At 44.4% G+C, this 17,762-nt stretch overlaps 1 protein-coding gene across 3 annotated transcripts in view; it reads right to left on the reverse strand.

Annotated features, from left to right (window-relative positions):
* Positions 1-391: 391 nt before the first annotated feature.
* The window catches only part of NSUN2 (NOP2/Sun RNA methyltransferase 2), a 32,633-nt gene continuing 15,262 nt past the window's right edge, over positions 392-17,762 (reverse strand). Inside the window, exons 8-19 of one of the 3 annotated variants that reach the window (XR_002943874.3) lie at positions 17,603-17,677; positions 16,379-16,509; positions 12,852-12,925; positions 12,084-12,214; positions 10,930-11,026; positions 8,317-8,501; positions 7,940-8,032; positions 6,406-6,541; positions 5,739-5,819; positions 5,274-5,412; positions 3,510-3,636; positions 392-1,385 (exon numbers count right to left, since the gene is read on the reverse strand). Coding sequence is in view for 2 of the 3 variants with exons in the window: in XM_016952928.4 (XP_016808417.4) it covers positions 1,079-1,385; positions 3,597-3,636; positions 5,274-5,412; positions 5,739-5,819; positions 6,406-6,541; positions 7,940-8,032; positions 8,317-8,501; positions 10,930-11,026; positions 12,084-12,214; positions 12,852-12,925; positions 16,379-16,509; positions 17,603-17,677 (1,489 nt within the window). In the remaining variant the exon portion in view is untranslated. The remainder of the gene's footprint in view (positions 1,386-3,509; positions 3,637-5,273; positions 5,413-5,738; positions 5,820-6,405; positions 6,542-7,939; positions 8,033-8,316; positions 8,502-10,929; positions 11,027-12,083; positions 12,215-12,851; positions 12,926-16,378; positions 16,510-17,602; positions 17,678-17,762) is intronic. The other 2 variants (XM_016952928.4, XM_024356546.3) reach the window with 2 other exon arrangements.

Genomic DNA, 17,762 nt, shown 5'->3' on the forward strand with positions numbered 1-17,762 from the left:
CATAGGAGCAAGGGGGTAACAGAACACGTCTGTAACTTACTGTCAAAAGGTTCAGAAAACAATGAGTGACATGCAAGCACACCAGAGGATGCAAATGCAAATGTAGAGAAATGTTCAGTGGAGAATGTGGGCGAAAGAGAAATAGGAGCTCTTCACGCCACAGAGCTTGAAAGTATTCCACAGTGGAGACCCCAGAGACAAATCCACCAAAGGCAGTGTGTGGTCGGTGTTTGTACAGACCAACACACAAAATGAGGTAGACAGGGAGACAGCAGCCTTCACAGTAAAACCGCTTTCACTAGAGAAAATAAGGATGTATTCTAACACTGCCATTTAGCCAAAAGTTTGTTCTTTCTGCTTCCTAAGAGCAAAAACAGGAATCACACATGTATATATTTTATCAATTTTATTGAAATATTCCAAGGATCCCAACCCCATTTAAAAATAAAAATTGTAAAGCACTCCATTCAATAAAAGCACATAAGTCCCCCTCAATAATTAGTATGACAATTCACGATACAGCTCTTACTCTAGGAGAGTTTATTTTACCCTTTATTCCAAAAGGCACAAAGTCATCTGAGGCCTCAGATATTAACCCCACTGCATGTTAATGTCACACCACTGAGGTGCAACTCAATGTAATTATTAAAGCTTATAACACACTTCCCCAAGAATTTATAGATTCTTTCTATAAATAATAATTTAAAAAATACTGGACCTTAAGACCAATACAGGCTTAACAAAAGACCTGAAATTTCTGCAAGGGCAGTTTTGTTTCTTGATAGAAGTACAACTTTTGAAAGTCTATTCCCAGCAAAAGAAACACTAGACCTAGCTTGGCCAAAGAAACAAAATAAAACGAGTGATTTCTAACACGCTAAAAGAGTACGTTTTCATCAGCTCCAAAGAAAGCAGTCCTGGTCATTCAGAAGGCTCCTATGATCCCACCAGTCTGCAGTCGTTAGAAATATATGCTTTACAGGCCACAGGCTGCTCTGGATTTGGTTTCAGACACCAGTGACCAGAAGAAGCCAGTTTTGCGTGTGAGGGGTGTGGGCCCCCGCTGCCTTGGGCCTGCTCACCGGGGTGGGTGGACCCCCGCCGGGTCACAGCCTGCTGTCACGTCTGGACTGTTGGCCTCTTCTGCGTCCGGGCTGTTGGGCTCTCCTGCTCTCTGTCCCTCAGTCACCTCATTGTCTGGCTGTCCGGTGCTGGCTGCACTCTCATTTGTGAGGATAACCCCTTCCTTCTTCTTTTCTCCCAATACCTCCAGCCCCATCATCCTGAGATAATGAAGCCGTTCATTCTTGGGCACAAAAGTTCGAATGGAGGCCTTTCCCCGCCATCCGCATAAGACGATGGGACACTGCAGAGCGTCTGGATTCCTACAAGTGAAAGTGGCTTCATGTAGAACATTAAACATTCCCATAACTAAATCGAATGAGATGTAATATGCAACTGCTTAAAAAAGAAAACCACAGAAAACCCATACCCACAAAACCCCCAAAACTACTGGGAGGACATTTCATCTGTGATCCGAGGGGTAGGTTTTCTCAAAGGACTTCCTTCTTCATGTCCTGAGTAAAATTCTCACCCTCGCTTTCGCCTTGCCTCTTTAAGTTCACAATGGAGTAGAGGCCCCACATCTACAGATTTCACATACACTTTCTACATACTTCCTTCTCAAACTTAACTTACTGTCCCCGCCGCCCCGTGTCACCTCACCCCACTAAATGAGAAGCGTTTCTCCACCTCAAGTTTCCTAAGTGGACTGAAGCTCCTGAGAGGCTGGGAGACTCTGCCCTTAGCAGGGCTGCCAGAGCAGGACCCAGGACCACCGGGAGACTCTGCCCTTAGCAGGGCTGCCAGAGCAGAACCCAGGACCACCCATCCTTTTGATACTCAGTGTTCGCGTGATTTGTTCTCTAGGGACCCCACATGGCAGTCTGAGCCCTGCTGGGCACACAGTGCTCATTTCCGTCCCCAGCATGCAGTGTTACCCACAGTCAAAAACATCCCTGCCTCTCTGAACATGCTCCGAGCCTCCCTACCTTCCAGGCTCCACCTGTCCAGCCAGGTGGCATCGACGCCCCAGCAGAGATGGACGCCACCATTTCCAACCTGCACACGCCCTCTCTCAACTTATCTGATTTCTTTCATACGGGACTCTGACCTAGATTTTAGGCTCCTAACGGCCGTGTTTAATCACCTTTCCATTTTTCCTAATGTAAAGCAGGGGCACAAAGGTGGTTTTAAGAAGTGAGAGGAAAATATAAGAAATTCCCAACTCCCATCTTCTTAAAAAAAAAAATTATTATTCCTGAAGTTGACTTGTCACCTGTGTATTTCACCAAGTAGAAACAAGTGTTTAAATATGGAAAAGTGAATCCACACCTTAAAATATCCCAATATTTTCTACGTGGGCCACATGGGACTGTTATTTTAAAAACCATTTCTGAGTCTTTGTTCAAACTCTCGTTAAAAACACCCAGAAGCCATCAATCACTAGACGCTCCTGCCCGTTCACCATCCAGACACCATCCGCCTCCAGCAGGTCCCCAGGGTGCTCATGCGCTCGGCCTCGCTGACCTCCCCAGCCCATCCATCTGTTGTTCCCTCACCAAGTGCCCGCCCCTCCCACCTCAGCCCCCACCTGTCCTCTCTCCACATGGCAGCCGGACAGCCTGAACCCTGAGGACATGTGGCCCCTCGGCCTCCCTGCCAACCTCTTACCTGTCCCTCCTCCTTCCCTACTTGGCTGGGCCCGCCCCGACCCCCAGCTTGCACCTGCCTCAGGATCTGCGCTTTGGTGGTTCCTTCAAGTTAGCACTGGATCCCTGGTCCAACACTAACTTCCCAAAGAAATCTGTACAGTGGTTCTACCTATTCACTCCCCCAAATCCCAGTCAGCAGTGGACCCCATTCTGTTTCCTCCTCTCAGAAATGGTGTTGCATGTCACCAAGACAGAGTTGTTGCAGGTGAGATCCGAATTCTGCCACTCGTGAGCTGAGGAGCTCTGGGCAAGCCACCTAACTTTCTGTCCCGGCTTCCTCCTCTGGCAAGTGCTGCCAAAACCAGCACCTGCTCCCCCAAGGCCCCCCACGAGGATGCAGTGTGAATGCACGCAAGCAGCGTGGAGCAGTGGTCCCGTGGGGACCGTGAGTGCAAGCGTGAGCAAATCCCATGCTCCGGCCCTAGCACTCCTGATGCAATAACATGTCAGCAACACACATGGCTGAACCAGCCATGAGGACGAAAGAACGGAACCTCACTCAACTGTCCAATCTTCACACTTACTCTGTACAAGACAGAAATTTTCACTGGTTTCTAATGCTTAAAAAATAAGTACTATGCATTTTATTCTCTGTAAGTAAAAATTCACTTAGCCTGAGCTGAGTGTTCTATGAAACAGCATCTTCATGATGACCTACAGGAATATTTTGGTTCTGAAGTTTTCACAAGGCTACTTCTGAGGAACAATCACAAAAGGCCTGAAGAAGGTTCCCACCTTCCCAAGTCACTTTCCTCACCAACGAGAACACTGTAGCTAATGACAAGGCGTGTGCGTCTAAGGGCAGGGTGTGTACTGACTTACGCAGAATCTGGTTCATACTTCAGCACGATGCTTCCCTTTGCTGGAAAAGAAACAGACACACATTTGCCAGGTTTTCCAGGTAGTGGATGCATGCGCTGAGCACATTTCTGCACCTAGTGATGTGTTAAGTATTCTGAAGAAAGGAAACAACAAATAATCTACATTCTTGGCTTCAAGGATCTAGATGGTGAAAAGAGGCCGTCTGGATACATGAACCAAGTCCAAATGGCGCAGTAGGGACGATCTGGAAGAGGACCCAGGCAAAAGCCATTCAGGGACTTCAAGGGATGTCACCTGACAATCCACTCTGAGAAGCAAGGAGGCTGGGGATTAACTGCTGGTTAATTCTTCAAAATTCAAAATTAAATAAACTATAACACCAACTCCCAGAATGGCATGAAATACATAAAAATTGTCTAAAACAATACTGCAATCATCTAAGTGCAGGATTAAAAGAAAACCAGTATAAACAGGTCCTTTATCCTTTACAAGAATCTCTACTTTAAATTGTGGTTCTTGCCTGGAGACAGCAGTGGGAGACAGACTCCACAGAGCATGTTTTATATCCCAAAGGAACCACACGAGTAAGTTTTAAACGCAAGTAAGAAACGTAACTGCAAGAAGTGATTCACGTACTTTTGATCAAATTGAGCCAAAAATATTAAACAGCAAGTTATTTAAAAAAATAAACAAGAATGAAGACAACAGAAAGAAAATTAGAACAGCTTGGAGAAATGATTTTTATGCTTAGGGGAAAACGTCACTGGAGTGATCTGAAGTGGAAGTTGATGAAATATAAAAGCAGCAATATGACCAATAATCTACTCCAGCTGGCTAGCAGAAAAGTCAGAACTGCTGGCAAGACTCTTATTTTGCTCTAACACAGGTGATTAAAATCTGCATGTTAGCCAGTCTCCTGAGGCTGTGTACCTTAAAAAACAAATTTACTGGCTGGGCGCGGTGGCTCACGCCTGTAATCCCAGCACTTTGGGAGGCTGAGACAGGCAGATCACAAGGTCAGGAGATTGAGACCATCCTGGCTAACACGGTGAAACCCCATCTCTACTAAAAATACAAAAAATTAGCTGGGCGTGGTGGCGGGTGCTTGTAGTCCCAGCTACTTGGGAGGCTGAGGCAAGAGAATGGCTGAACCTGGGAGGCGGAGCTTGCAGTGAGCCGAGATCGTGCCACTGCACTCCAGCCTGGGTGACAGAGCGAGACTCTGTCTCAAAACAAAAAAAGAAAAAAACAAATTTGCCCATGCACAGAGACCTGCTTCCACCCACCCCCAACCTGCTGACAGGCAAGTGGGTCAAGAGCTCTGGCTGGGGGGCTTGCCAGGGCTGCTCACAGGCTGACCCCTCCTCTCCCCGGACTCTCTGGCCCAGCAAGGTGAGCAAAGGCCAGCCCTGCACGCCACACACACACACCACAGGCTGCTGGGCAGCAGCAGGGCACCACCAGAGCCTGGGGAAGTACACCAACCCCAAGATGCCTTTGACCCTTAGCATTCTGAACTGTCAATCAGGGATCTACAGAACCCTCTGGAAATTGATGTAGCCATAAATAAACTGAAAACTATGATTGATAAATATGCCCCAACGCACACCACCTGCATTTTTGCCGGCCTTGTAAAGGGAATGCAAGTTATGTCTCTATGCATTTCCAACTACTCACCCAGGTCCTTGGCTTGACTGTAGGTCTCACTGCTGAGTTTTCTAAAAAAGGGATTTTCCTGGGTCAACAGAATCTTAACATCTTCCATTGATACAGTAATAATTCTTGAGTTAATAAATGGATACAATGTATATATTCCCTGTGTGAATAAAGAGAATGAGAGAACAGATACCATGATGTCATTCATGAATGACAATAGCCTGCTCTCAGGGGCTATGCTCTTAGCGGCTATGGTGGTCGAGCCCTCACTATGGCCCCTCCCCTTGGACAGGTGTGGAACCCACCCCCCTAGGAGGGGAAACCAGCACTCTGGGAGAGCTCTATAACCTGTGAGGGTCAAGTGGCTGGTAGGTGCCAGCCAAGCCCTGAGCCACTGAGACCATCTGGCTGACCAGCAAGCCCATCTACTCCCGACTGCTTCAGTCATCTGTGGCTACTGCTGTTCAAATCCACTTCCAAAATTACCTCCTGTGCCAGCCGGAAAGCACAGTCAAACTCTTCACCGCTGTTATTTCTACACCAGACTTTGATCCCCGTGTTAATAACCTGTAAGTAAAAAAATAAGATGAAACACAGAGAGATGAAAACAGGACCATCTCCTGTAAGGACGCCGGGCCACATGGAGCAACCGTCACGGAATGGGAAAGGAGAGGAGAAGCAGAAACCCACCGAGAAACCCCAGTAAGAACGAACTGATACTCACAACTTGTGTTTACGTCGTTTGGAGGACAGTAAAGCAAATGAAAGAAGGGCCCCCAAATGGCCAAATTCTAAGGGAAGTACCTCAAAGGACAAATCCCAAGGGTCGGGGCAGCAGTACTCGCAGCCTCTACACCTTTAGTACCTTCCCTGCCCAGGAGGGCGAGCTTTGAGAACTACACCATGGCTCACCCCCCTGCGGGAATGGGGCACAGAAAAGACACAGGCCACCAGATTCAGGACTCTGGCAGGAACCATTCAGCCCTGTGTCAGTCAACAGCTCTGAAATCAAAGGGCAGGCTCAGGGACCCACAGCCAACGCTACAGGTGGGGAGGGCAGATGTCACGGTCTGCTCCAAATGAAATCTAAGCCGCTGTGAAAAGCCACACGCATCCCGCATCACACAGCACTCAGCGTCTGTGCGGCTGGTACCTTCATCTTCTCGCTGTTATTCAGCAGCACATTCCGCAACTCCTTAGAAACCATGTAGAGCTGCCTTTTCTTCCCTTCTGTAGTCCGAGTTAACAAATTCATCCTTGGGAATGAAGGATCCAAAGCATAAAATTTCCTGTACATAAAAACAGTGTTGTTTATCCACAATGAGTTCAAAATCTGGTAGACTGTTTCTAAACATCTTATTCTCCTCCTCCAGAATTCAATCCCCAAAACTGCAGTGTGGTTCAAGGGCACTGGGCTCTGCTCTGGACTCCAGCTTCTAAACTTCATCCACTTCCACCTGAAACCTCCACGTAACATTTATTTGGGGCACAACTCCATCAGAAACCTAAATTAACAAGTGCAGCTTCTCTCCCTCAGCCGCTACTCCAATGATAATGACCTGATAACACTACTTTTGAGACTTTTTTTTTTTTGATATGGAGTCTTGCTCTGTCTTCCAAGCTGGAGTGCAGTGGCGCAATCTCAGCTCACTGCAACTTCTGCCTCCCGGGTTGAAGCGGTTCTCCTGCCTCAGCCTGAGTAGCTGTGATTATAGGTGCACGCCACCACACCTAATTTTTTTTTGTATTTTTAGTAAAGACGGGGTTTCACCACATTGGTCAGGCTGGTCTCAAACTCCTGACCTCATGATCTGCCTGCCTCAGCCTCCCCAAGTGCTGGGATGTGCCTGGCTGAGACTTATTTTTTAATAGACTTTTACAAATGTATGCAAAGGACCAGTTATTAAAAAAGACAGTAAGTGACCGCCCTGGTAAATAGATTCTAAAATTCAATGAATAAGAAACAGATGAATGTCAGACTTGTCCTAAACCCTTTTCCTCTATGTTCTATGTCGTCCCTAATTAGCCCTCACTGATGCTGCTCTTCATTTCTTCTACAGAAACTGAACTAGACAACCTTGGCCACTCGTCTATATACTCAATTGAGTAATTTAGGTTCAGGATCACAACTAATTTAGATTCATAATCACAGTCCAGTTTTGTTTTGTTTTTTTTGAGACGGAGTCTCGCTCTGTTGCCCAGGCTGGAGTACAGTGGCGTGATCTCGGCTCACTGCAAGCTCCACCTCCCAGGTTCACGCCATTCTCCTGCCTCAGCCTCCAGAGTAGCTGGGACTACAGGCGCCCGCCACCAGGTCCGGCTAATTTTTTTTGTATTTTTAGTAGAGACGGGGTTTCACCGTGTCAGCCAGGATGGTCTCAATCTCCTGACCTCGTGCTCTGCCCGTCTCGGCCTCCCAAAGTGCTGGGATTACAGGCATGAGCCACCGTGCCCGGTCCAGCTTTTTTTTAATCTATCATGTTCACAAAGTAAAAGTTTACTTTCTCCTTAAATTAAAAGATTGAGTAACCTCTAGTTTCATCCTGCTCTAATATGTAGTTAAAAAGGTTAAAAAAAAAAGCTAGACAGAACTACATACAAAACAATGGTTACATGTGATCAGTTGTACATTTGACACTCTATAGTAAATTTCTTTAAATGAATAATTAAAAAGGCTGAATCCTTACTCAATAGGTGGAAATAATGGGTCATCTTCAGGAATAAATACAAATGGGTCTTCTTTAAATCCAAATAACTTCATTTTCTTTGATGGAGGAGGACTAAAAAGGGAATCAGGATGAGACAAATCAATCTGTAATGTGTGGTAACCTTCAATACCAAAAGCACATTCTTCCTTTCTGTCAGTTCTGTGCAACATGGGGTTTGTGGCAGATGTTGAAACCTTCCAGCGTCCACAGAGTCCAGCCCTCACACCGCATGTGCCTGATACCACACATGTACTGGCCCCTCAAACCGACCAAGAAGTGGCTCTGGGATCCCATTTAATCCAAAAGGACTGTGAAGACACCAGAGTATTAGATCAAGACATAACCCCTTTTCTTACCCACACACGCCATCTTTCTTACTGCCATTATTCTCTAAATCCTCAGTTGCATGAGCTATTTCTGTGTCACCAGTTCCTGTGAATGACGGACTTTCCAGCTTAGAGGGATCTGTGGGTTTCGCTTCTGTGGGATCTGCAGGGCTCAGCTGTGTGCTTTCTCTGGTCTCTGCAGATTTCCCCTGAAGCTGTCATAGAGAACAATTTCATTGACACACAAAGAGGAGCATTCTTTGTGCTGCTACGAAAAGTTAAAAATACCAAGTTCACAAAATGCATCAGTTATATTTTTCTACAGCATTATATGTAGAGAAAGACAACAGAATTTTTTTAAAGTGTCATTTTAAATCTACTTGCTATTATAAACAAAATTCATGGACAGTTTCTTTGGAGTTAAAGCTGACTCTACCTTAATCCCACAAAGAGCATATACAGCCTGTTCCTTAGCCTACACCACCAGCTTGTTCTCATGTAAAAATGCTTATCGTGCATCTGCTCTGGGTAAGGCACACTGAAGGACACAAAGTGCACCACGCACGATTTCTAAAATACCCGCAGGGGCAAAAAGACAAGTATATAAATAACGAGAAAGGAGGGTACGAACTGTTCCTGGGCACCTGGACAAACTGCCACAGGAACTGGGAGAGAGTGCCCCAGGCACCAAGGAAACACCTGCCAAAGAATGAACTTCTGAATTAGGGCCATGGTATAATTTAAATTTGGCTTTGGGAATGAGCAAAATGTTTTACTTAAAGATCTTTAAAAAATACATGTCCTTTTTAACATTTTAACAGGTCACAAAATTGATAAAAGTCGTAATTCCTCAGTCCCTATGAAGTAAGTTTAAAAATTAGGATATTTCAACACAGGCAAGTTCATTTTACTCAGAGCCACAAAGCTACTGAGCAGAGAAGCCGGGAGCATCCCAGGGAACACATTTTATTTCCATGTTAATATAATGTAAAAAAGCAAAAACCAAAACAGATGAACCCCAAGCCTGTGAGCAAGTCAGTGAGGGCACACGCCGTTCCTGTCCAACCTCAGCTTCTCCCAGAGGGGCCTTCTTGTTGAGTCCAGCTCCAAGGGCATGTTCTCCCATCTCTGTTCTACCTCAACAACCTCATTCTGGGACCTTCAAATACCAAGGTCAGTGTGAGCTTCCCTGTCCTAACTTCTAGCCAAGTGCTTACAGGCCTCAGCGCCACAACAGATCACGGCATCCTGACCATGGAGACTCTACCTGCGTTCCCAGTAGGACCAACAGCAGCACAGGCCATGCTAGCACTAGATCTGTTGAACTAAGTGAATAAGAAACTGACATAGTAACAGAAAGAGAGAAGTATTCATATTATTTAAACGAGAAAATGACAATAAGTTGTTCTAAAAAGTAAGACTATACATAAGCGGCTAACTGAAAAAATGTCAAAACCTTTCTATGTAAGTATTAACACGTCAGAAACATCAATGTAAGCCCCAATGCAGACCAACCTAAAGCACGCGTCTCTAAGACAGGCTCCTCTGTGACTCCACTGTGCTCTGCAGCTGGGCAGCCACGAGCCTATGGTCACTGACCACTTAAAATGTGACAAGTGCAAAGTCTAAAACACAAGCTACTGAAACCTAGTATGAATGAATGCAAAGTATCTAATACTTTACAATATAATTTCTTATACTGATTCCATGAAAATAACATTCCATCAGCGTTAAGATACCTTGTGAGACTTTTAGCCTCAAAGTGAAATACTTTCTAACCTGACAGAAAAACCCTGGTGGCGGCAGAAGTGCAGTCGCCCCCTTTGCCCGTCTGAGGCTGTACGTTCCAACGTTAAAATGCACAAACCGTGCCCCAGAAAAAGGCTGGAGCTCTTTGTGGAACTGTTTCCTTTTTGTTCCTCCAAAGCTAAGCGTTTTTTGTCCTAATTTTCAAGCATGGATCTTAAAGAAATACAGACTTCCAGACTTTGATTCCAGGCCAGGTTCTTTCATCATGGAAGGCTGATTTATGAACTAATAAATAATGCTGGCGTGATACAGGTGAGACAGCAGGCATTACAAAGGACTGCGTGTTAGGATGAGGGCAACACTCCTTCACCACTGTTTCCTGGCCTGCCTTGGAAAGGAACCAGCAGGCAGTTTAGATCCATAGCAAACAGGCCGGGCTGCATCTTTCTAGCCAGGTCTGAACAAGGCTGTCATCATTTCTTGCAGCCAAGGTGAACCCGGGCTGGCTTGGGGTCAGCAGAGCTCTGCTATCTGTAATTGGTGAAATGAACCACTCACAAGGAACTAGAGCACAGAAACCTGGGGCTTCCAATTGAGAGCCACAGAGCAATCTTTCATGTCTTTTCAATTTTTATTAAATAACTGGATTTACAGTGTGGCAGGAATACATTCCCCCAAACACTGACTTCTCCACTTACCTATCACCTATGAGAAATTTCTGCTTTTTGGAAAATTTGATATTTAAATGAAATTCCCCCTCATTCAGGGTCAGCTCTCCTGCTGCCCACAGCAAGAAGCTCCTCTTTCCTCTGTACTTCTACTAAACTCCGGTTAGTTTTTGTCTTAAATGTACAAGATCAAATGTTATGTCATTTTGGAAAAAGAAAAACTCACCTTTGGCTGACGTTTATTCCACGGCATTGAAGATTTTTTCACCAATACTGCCACAAAAAACCCTCCAGTATTCTGATGATGGGGTAATATCCTAAGGCTAAATATATATATATAATTCACACCTCTGAACTAATCAAAAATGCATTCTTTTACTATTAAGACAAATACCGCAAAGATGATACAAGAGAAAAATCATGTCTTCGACCCTCACTCATAGAATGGCCAATATGTAAACTTAAATTTTTTTTTTTTTTTTTTTTTTTTTTTTTTTTTTTTTTTTTTTTTGAGACAAGGTCTGGCTCTGTTGCCTAGGCTGGAGTGCAGTGGCGTGATCTCAACTCACTGTAGCCTCCACCTCCTGGGCTCAGGAGATCCTCCTGCCTCAGCCTCCCAAGGAGCTGGGACTACAGGCATGCAACACACTGCCTGGCCAGTTTTTGTATTTTTCTTTTTTTTTTCTGTAGAGATGGGGTCTTGCCACGTCGCCCAGGCTGGTCTCAAACTTTTGAGCTCAAGTGATCCATCAGCCTTGGCCTCCCAAAGTGCTGGGGATTACAGGATTGGGCCACTGCACCTGGCCCACTTTGTAATCTTTAAAAAGTTCATGACAGCTGGGTACAGTGGCTCATGCCTGTAATCCCAGCACTTTGGGAGGCCGAGGTGGGCAGATAACCTGAGGTTGGGAGTTCAACACCAGCCTGGCCAACGTGGTGAAACCCTGTCTCTACTAATAAAAATACAAAAATTAGCGAGGCATGCACCTGTAATCCCAGCTACTTGGGAGGCTGAGGCACAAGAATTGCTTGAACCCAGGAGGCAGAGGTTGCAGTGAGCCGATATCGAGCTACTGCACTCCAGCCTGGATGACAGAGTGAGACTCTCAAAAAAAAAAAAAAAAAAAGTTCATGAAGTCCCCTAAGCATTACCATTTAGATTCTAGCCAATTTCACTATTAATAAATGCTCAATGCCAGCAACAGGCACAAGAGCCATACTGGCTGGGAAGTTCACACACATGGGGTTGACCTGGCATAACCCAAGCCTCACAGCAATGTCACCTGCTGCCTCCAACTCACCCCAACAAGACTCACCAGCTCACCAGGGATGGGGCTTAACCTTCCCCCCTCCCCACACCTGGAGGCCCCAGCAGCTCACCATCGCTCCAGGTGCATGGCCTGCAGCTTTTCTGGGTCCTTCGGAGGGAACATGGTGGGTCGGATCTGGGTGTGTCTGCTGTGAGGAACAGCGTCCCAGTCTGTAAACCACTGCCCATCTTTCGTCATTACCTGCAGAACCACAGGGTACATTCCAGATTACTAGCACTATCCAATACCAACAAAAATCACAGGGCAGGAGTATCCATTCTCTCAAAGGTGACAAATGGTGATTCTCATTCACTCCAAAGATAGGAAGATTATTTGCCAAGACAAAACAAAACAATTTTACAGAAAATCCCCAAATTATTAATACATAAATTCTGTTAAAAACAAAGATGAAATACATTTATTCTAAAAACCAGGACAAGCATTATAAAATAACATTTTCCATCTAGTTTTTTTCTTTTTAAACAAGTCTCAGGCTGTTTCTGGCCTAAAATCGTAATGAATTACTTCATATTGGAAACAAGGCTTGAATCCCAGCCCAATTAAAAAAAAAAAAAAAAAGCAAAGCTACCCTTACAGGTATGAGAGTAAAAGAGTTTATTTCTGTATGTGGAGAAAAAAAAACTTTTCCACTGCCAGGAATAAACATGCCACTTGTCATGAAATGTGTCATGAAATAACACTCCGAAATTGATTCTAATTGGCATAAGCAGATGTAGTATTTATTCAAGTTACTCACACGTGAATGCTTTGAAACTTGACTCTACTTCAGTGATGCTGCACCTACTCTTTAGAATGAAAGTTCTCGAGGAAAGGTTACCTTCCACTGTGTGATTCCAGGCATCCACTTCAGCCCTGGCAGTTCATTAGACACATTAGCAAGCTCCAAAGCACCTGTGCAGCAAAAGCATGGATGTCTTTTGTTTTTCAAAAAAGTATAACACACTATGCTCAGTGAAAAAAACCAGACACAGATCACATATTATATGATTCCATGTACAGAAAATGTCCAGGGAAGGCAAACCCATCAACAGAAAGTGGATGAGTGGCTGACGGGGTGGATGAGTGGCTGACGGGGCTCAGCTGGAATGAGGAGCAAGTGCTGTTGGGCAGAAAGGGTCTGCTAGGGTGATGGGAATGGCCTAAAGCTGGACTGTGGTAAGGGGCTGCCAACTGAGTAAACTTACTAAAAATCACTGAACCGTACACTTAAAATGAGCAAACATTAACAATATGTAAATGACAGCTCAATAAAGTTGTTCCAATGACAGGGCATTGAGGAGTCCTGCCACAGACGCAAGACTAACTCCACAAGAAAACAACCAGAAGGCTGGGCTGCAGGACGCCTGCTCCGTCTCCCCATTCCAGTGCACACCAGGGCGATGCTGCAGGTCTTCACGCAGGCATGTCTAACAAACATCCCAGAGCAAAGCTGAAAATGAACTGTGGGAATTTTTAAACCTCAAGTTCGTGGTCCCAGGAAGTTTCCTAAAATTGCCCATCGGGACACAGTCAGCCCAGTTTTAAAAACAATGCGGTAAGAACTGTGAAAACACACTGGCCTTAAGTGTCCATACCAGTGACACAATAAGAAGCTATAAGGTGAGGCCATTACAGGAAACCAGTGAGACCAGCTACTAGCACAGATACTGATGTGACAGCCTCTCAGCAGAGGAAAATTCAACAAATCTCCCAGAAAACAATGAAAATGGGACAATTACAAAAACAAAGGAAAAGAATCCCCAAGGTGGAGGAATGGCAGTAAGAAACCTTTGAAGCAAGCATCGTACTGACTTCTGCCATCATTTCTGAATCCTCTTCCTTTTAAAAGCCAACACTAAATGACAGTGCAGGCAAATATGACGGGCTTCTCCATCAAACACTGTCCAGGGGCCTCACAGATGAGCAGGGCAGGCATCAGGTGTTATCTCCACACCCTAGCACCTGGGTTGGAAGCTGCCAATGCTACCCCATGTTGCCCCTTCTCCAGTAAAGTTGTTGAGCACTTTGAGGTGGGGAACACACACCCCCTCCAGTCAAAATCACCAGCAACCACCCACTCTAAGGCTCAGCCAAGGTCTGCTCCTTCCTGCACAGCCAGCCCACAGAGCACACAGCATGTTCTCTGAGCGGGGACAATTTTGCGGTAATGAGACAGGCAAACAGCAAGTATCTCCAATGTGAGGAAAGAAAGGCCGGTGGACTCAGGCCAGCAAGTCCTGCCTGCAAAGGGTGACTCCGGCCACGAGTGAGGACAGGCTTGTGTGGACAAGAGCCTCTCTCACCTGAGAACTCAGGAGACCTGGCTTTTGGTCCCAGCCACAAGCTTACAACAGAAAAAGGAGCAAAATTAACCACCTAGAGTACTTAACTAGGCAACACAGACTTAGGAGAGTAGCAAATGCTTAAAGAATCTACAAACGTTTGAAGCTAAGCAGCACAAGATGGGGGCTGTGACCACTCACCCCAAGTCAAGAAAGCTGCTCACCGAGAAACCGGGGGAAGCTGTCTTTACAAAAGACAAAGAGCACCAGCCAAGAATGCAGTCAGCGCGCCCAGGAACTGGGGCTCACCCTCAAGTCTGAGTCGTAAATGGCAACTAGGCATGCAAATTAATAAATGCAGTCCATTTTCTTTCTCAAGGATCTGAAAGCAGACTGTGGCAAGGGAAACAGGAGGTGTTTGTGCTGCTCAAGCTGCCTGGAATCATGGTTTCCTAAATTCCTAGCTAATGAACACAAAAATCTGAGCAGGATTCAACAGTCCTAACAACTGACCCCAAATCACACTTGAAGGTGTAATTTCACTACAACTAAACTATTATGTGCCCCATACTCCCCCTCACACACCTTTTGGAATAAAGTATCACCAACACCATGGCAATTATGACCATGCAAGAAAACATCACCCAGAAATGACATCTTTACAGAGGTCTACATAAGCATAGGAAAATAAACACAACATTACATTCCAGCTTAAAGGACTGTGAAGGCATCAACAACCGCAGGGCTGAGGGCACAACCCAGACCAGCCAGTCGCCAAAGGGAGCCTCACTGGAAGGACAGCAGCGGGTGGGCACTGCCCAGGAAAGGCCTCTCTCACTGACTACGCACCAACTGACTTCACACACGTGGGTGCAGGAAACATGCTAAGTTTGAAATTTCTCATTATTGGCTCTAGGGAAAATATGATGGGAAAAGTTAACATTCTGGCAAAACATGAAAGGAGAAATATTTTATATCGATACACTGTAGAAATACACTGCTGTTTCAGAATATTCTGTACTATCTGTCGGTTCCTCAGCATAAAACTGTATGAGGTGACCTCACACCCATTAGGATGGCTACTAACAACAAAGAGCCCCAGATAGTAAGTGTCCCTGAATGTGTAGAGAAATTGGAACCCTTGTGCACTGGGGGTAGAAATATAAAATGAAGCAGCCACTGTGAAAAACAGCATGGTGGGGTCCCCCCAAAATTAAACACAGGATTACTATATGATCATATGATCCAGCCATTCGACTTCTGAGTGTATATCCAAAGAATCGTAACCAGGGTCTTGGAGAGGTATCTGCATACCATGCTCACAGCAGCATGGCTCACAACAGCCAAAAAGTGGAAGAAACCCAGATGTCCATCAACAGATGGATGGGTAAACAAAACGCGGTTTATATAAACAACAGAATAGTGTTCAGCCTTAATAAGCAATGCAATTTTGACACAGACAACAACACAAGTGAGCCTCAAGGACGCTGCAGTAAGTTAAATAAGCCAGTCACGAAAAGACAAATACAGTATGATTCCGCTTCTGTGAGGTCTAGAGTAGTCAAATTCATACAGACAAAAAATAGAATGGCGGTGTGAGGGGCAGGGAAGAGAGAGATGGGAGCTACTGTTTAAAGGAGTTCAGAGTTTCAGTTTTGCAAGGTGAAGATTTCTGGAGATGGATGGTGGTGGTGATTAACAATGGGAATATACCTAACGGGACTGAACTGCAGGCTCAAAAATGATTAAGATGGTAAACCTCACGTTATGTGTATTGTACCACAATTAAAAATTTAAAAAAGCAGTGATAAGGATCTCACAATCTTTCAAACTTAGAAAAAAATAGCCAAAGCTCCTTTTGTTTCCAAACCTCCAAATTCCAATCAATTCACAAAACACAGCAAATCCACATATCCACATGTTTTTAACTAGGACATCTCCTTAACCCATAACCCTAAGTTATAGGTTCATCATATAAACAAATTCCCAGGAAAAGGTCTACATGAATACAAAACACAAAGAAAAACAGTGTTTCTGAAAAGCCCCCTATGCTGTTAGTAAAAGATCCATCAAGCATGCTTACCTTCACTTTTTTCCAGTAAAGATGCTATGACTGCTTCATCCTCAATAGGGTTTAGTGAACACGTGGAATACACCATCCTTCCACCTTCAGCCAGCTGTTCAGCCCCGCGTGTTGCAATCCGCAGCTGTAAGCTAAGGGGAGATACGAGATGACTGCAAGGCCAAATGTATCCATGAAGCGCACATATTAGAAGCACCTCCTTATGTCACATATTCATTACAAGCTTTTATAACACAATTATACTTAAAAAAAAACCTTCTAGGGATCTAAATGAAGTTAGAGTAAACTTATATAAAGTGTTGCATGTTAATTAAAAAAATGTATTATATAAATATTCTTACTGCTCTGTTAACCTTTCCCAATATGTCAACCAGCAGAGCACAAAGTTCAGTAACAACAGAATTCAACATATCAGATGAAATTTCACTATTTAAAAAACCTTCATACTTCCTAAATATGTGGTTTTTTAATGAAAAATTGGTATCATACATTCCAGTCCTAACTCTTGTCTCTGTGTCACAAAACAGTAGACAGTGTTTGATGGAGACGAGGCCTCCTGCTATAGTTGGTTGTGGTGGATGCTAATTAGTATTCTGTGGCTCAGGCACAGCACAGTCCTGCATGCGAGACCATGGCATCTGTCATGTCAAATGAAAAAAAGAATACACTGCTCTACAGACAGCATGATCAGAAGTATTTGGAAAAAGTACTTAAAAAATCCCTGTAAACAGAAAAACAATACAACACACCAAACATTAACAGACGTGATCATCGTGTTATGAGATTTCTCTTTAAGAATTTTCCAATTGTTCTTTAATGAATAGTTCCCCATCATAAAAAGCCAACCGAAAAATATTTCTAAGAGATCAAAATGTCTCTTAGCAAAACGATGATACAAAAGAAGAAAAACAGAGAGAAAAGATTAGTCACGCATACATCAAGAGGTAAACGGTCATTTCATGGAAAAATACGTATCTGAAGTGTTGCAAGAAATTTTTATAGAAGGCATTTTTAATAAACGTGTTATCTGAAATGTATACAATTTGCAGTTATTGCTCTTGAAAGGTTTTCAAATAACTTCTGATAAAACAGTTGAAGGTGGCCATTGACCATCCTCTGATGCTTACAGCTCTCTAATTAAAGATCGGATGCTCACTTGCATAACAATAAATCTCTGCTAATCTACTTGTCACCCAGTGTTAGCAGTGATGAAGTTTTACTCACCCATGTAGCTGCAAGCTATTTAAGGTGGTCCACTTTTTCCAAACATCAATGTTTTTTCTCATAGTGCCGTCTCCACTGGAAAAAAAGATATTTATGAGTGTAAAGCTCCCTACAGGTGGATGACCGCACTTTTAATAGATATGTCACATACAAGCTAAGT

This window comes from Pan troglodytes, chromosome 4, assembly GCF_028858775.2.
Source record: "Pan troglodytes isolate AG18354 chromosome 4, NHGRI_mPanTro3-v2.0_pri, whole genome shotgun sequence".
In the NCBI taxonomy this organism is placed as follows: domain Eukaryota; kingdom Metazoa; phylum Chordata; class Mammalia; order Primates; family Hominidae; genus Pan; species Pan troglodytes.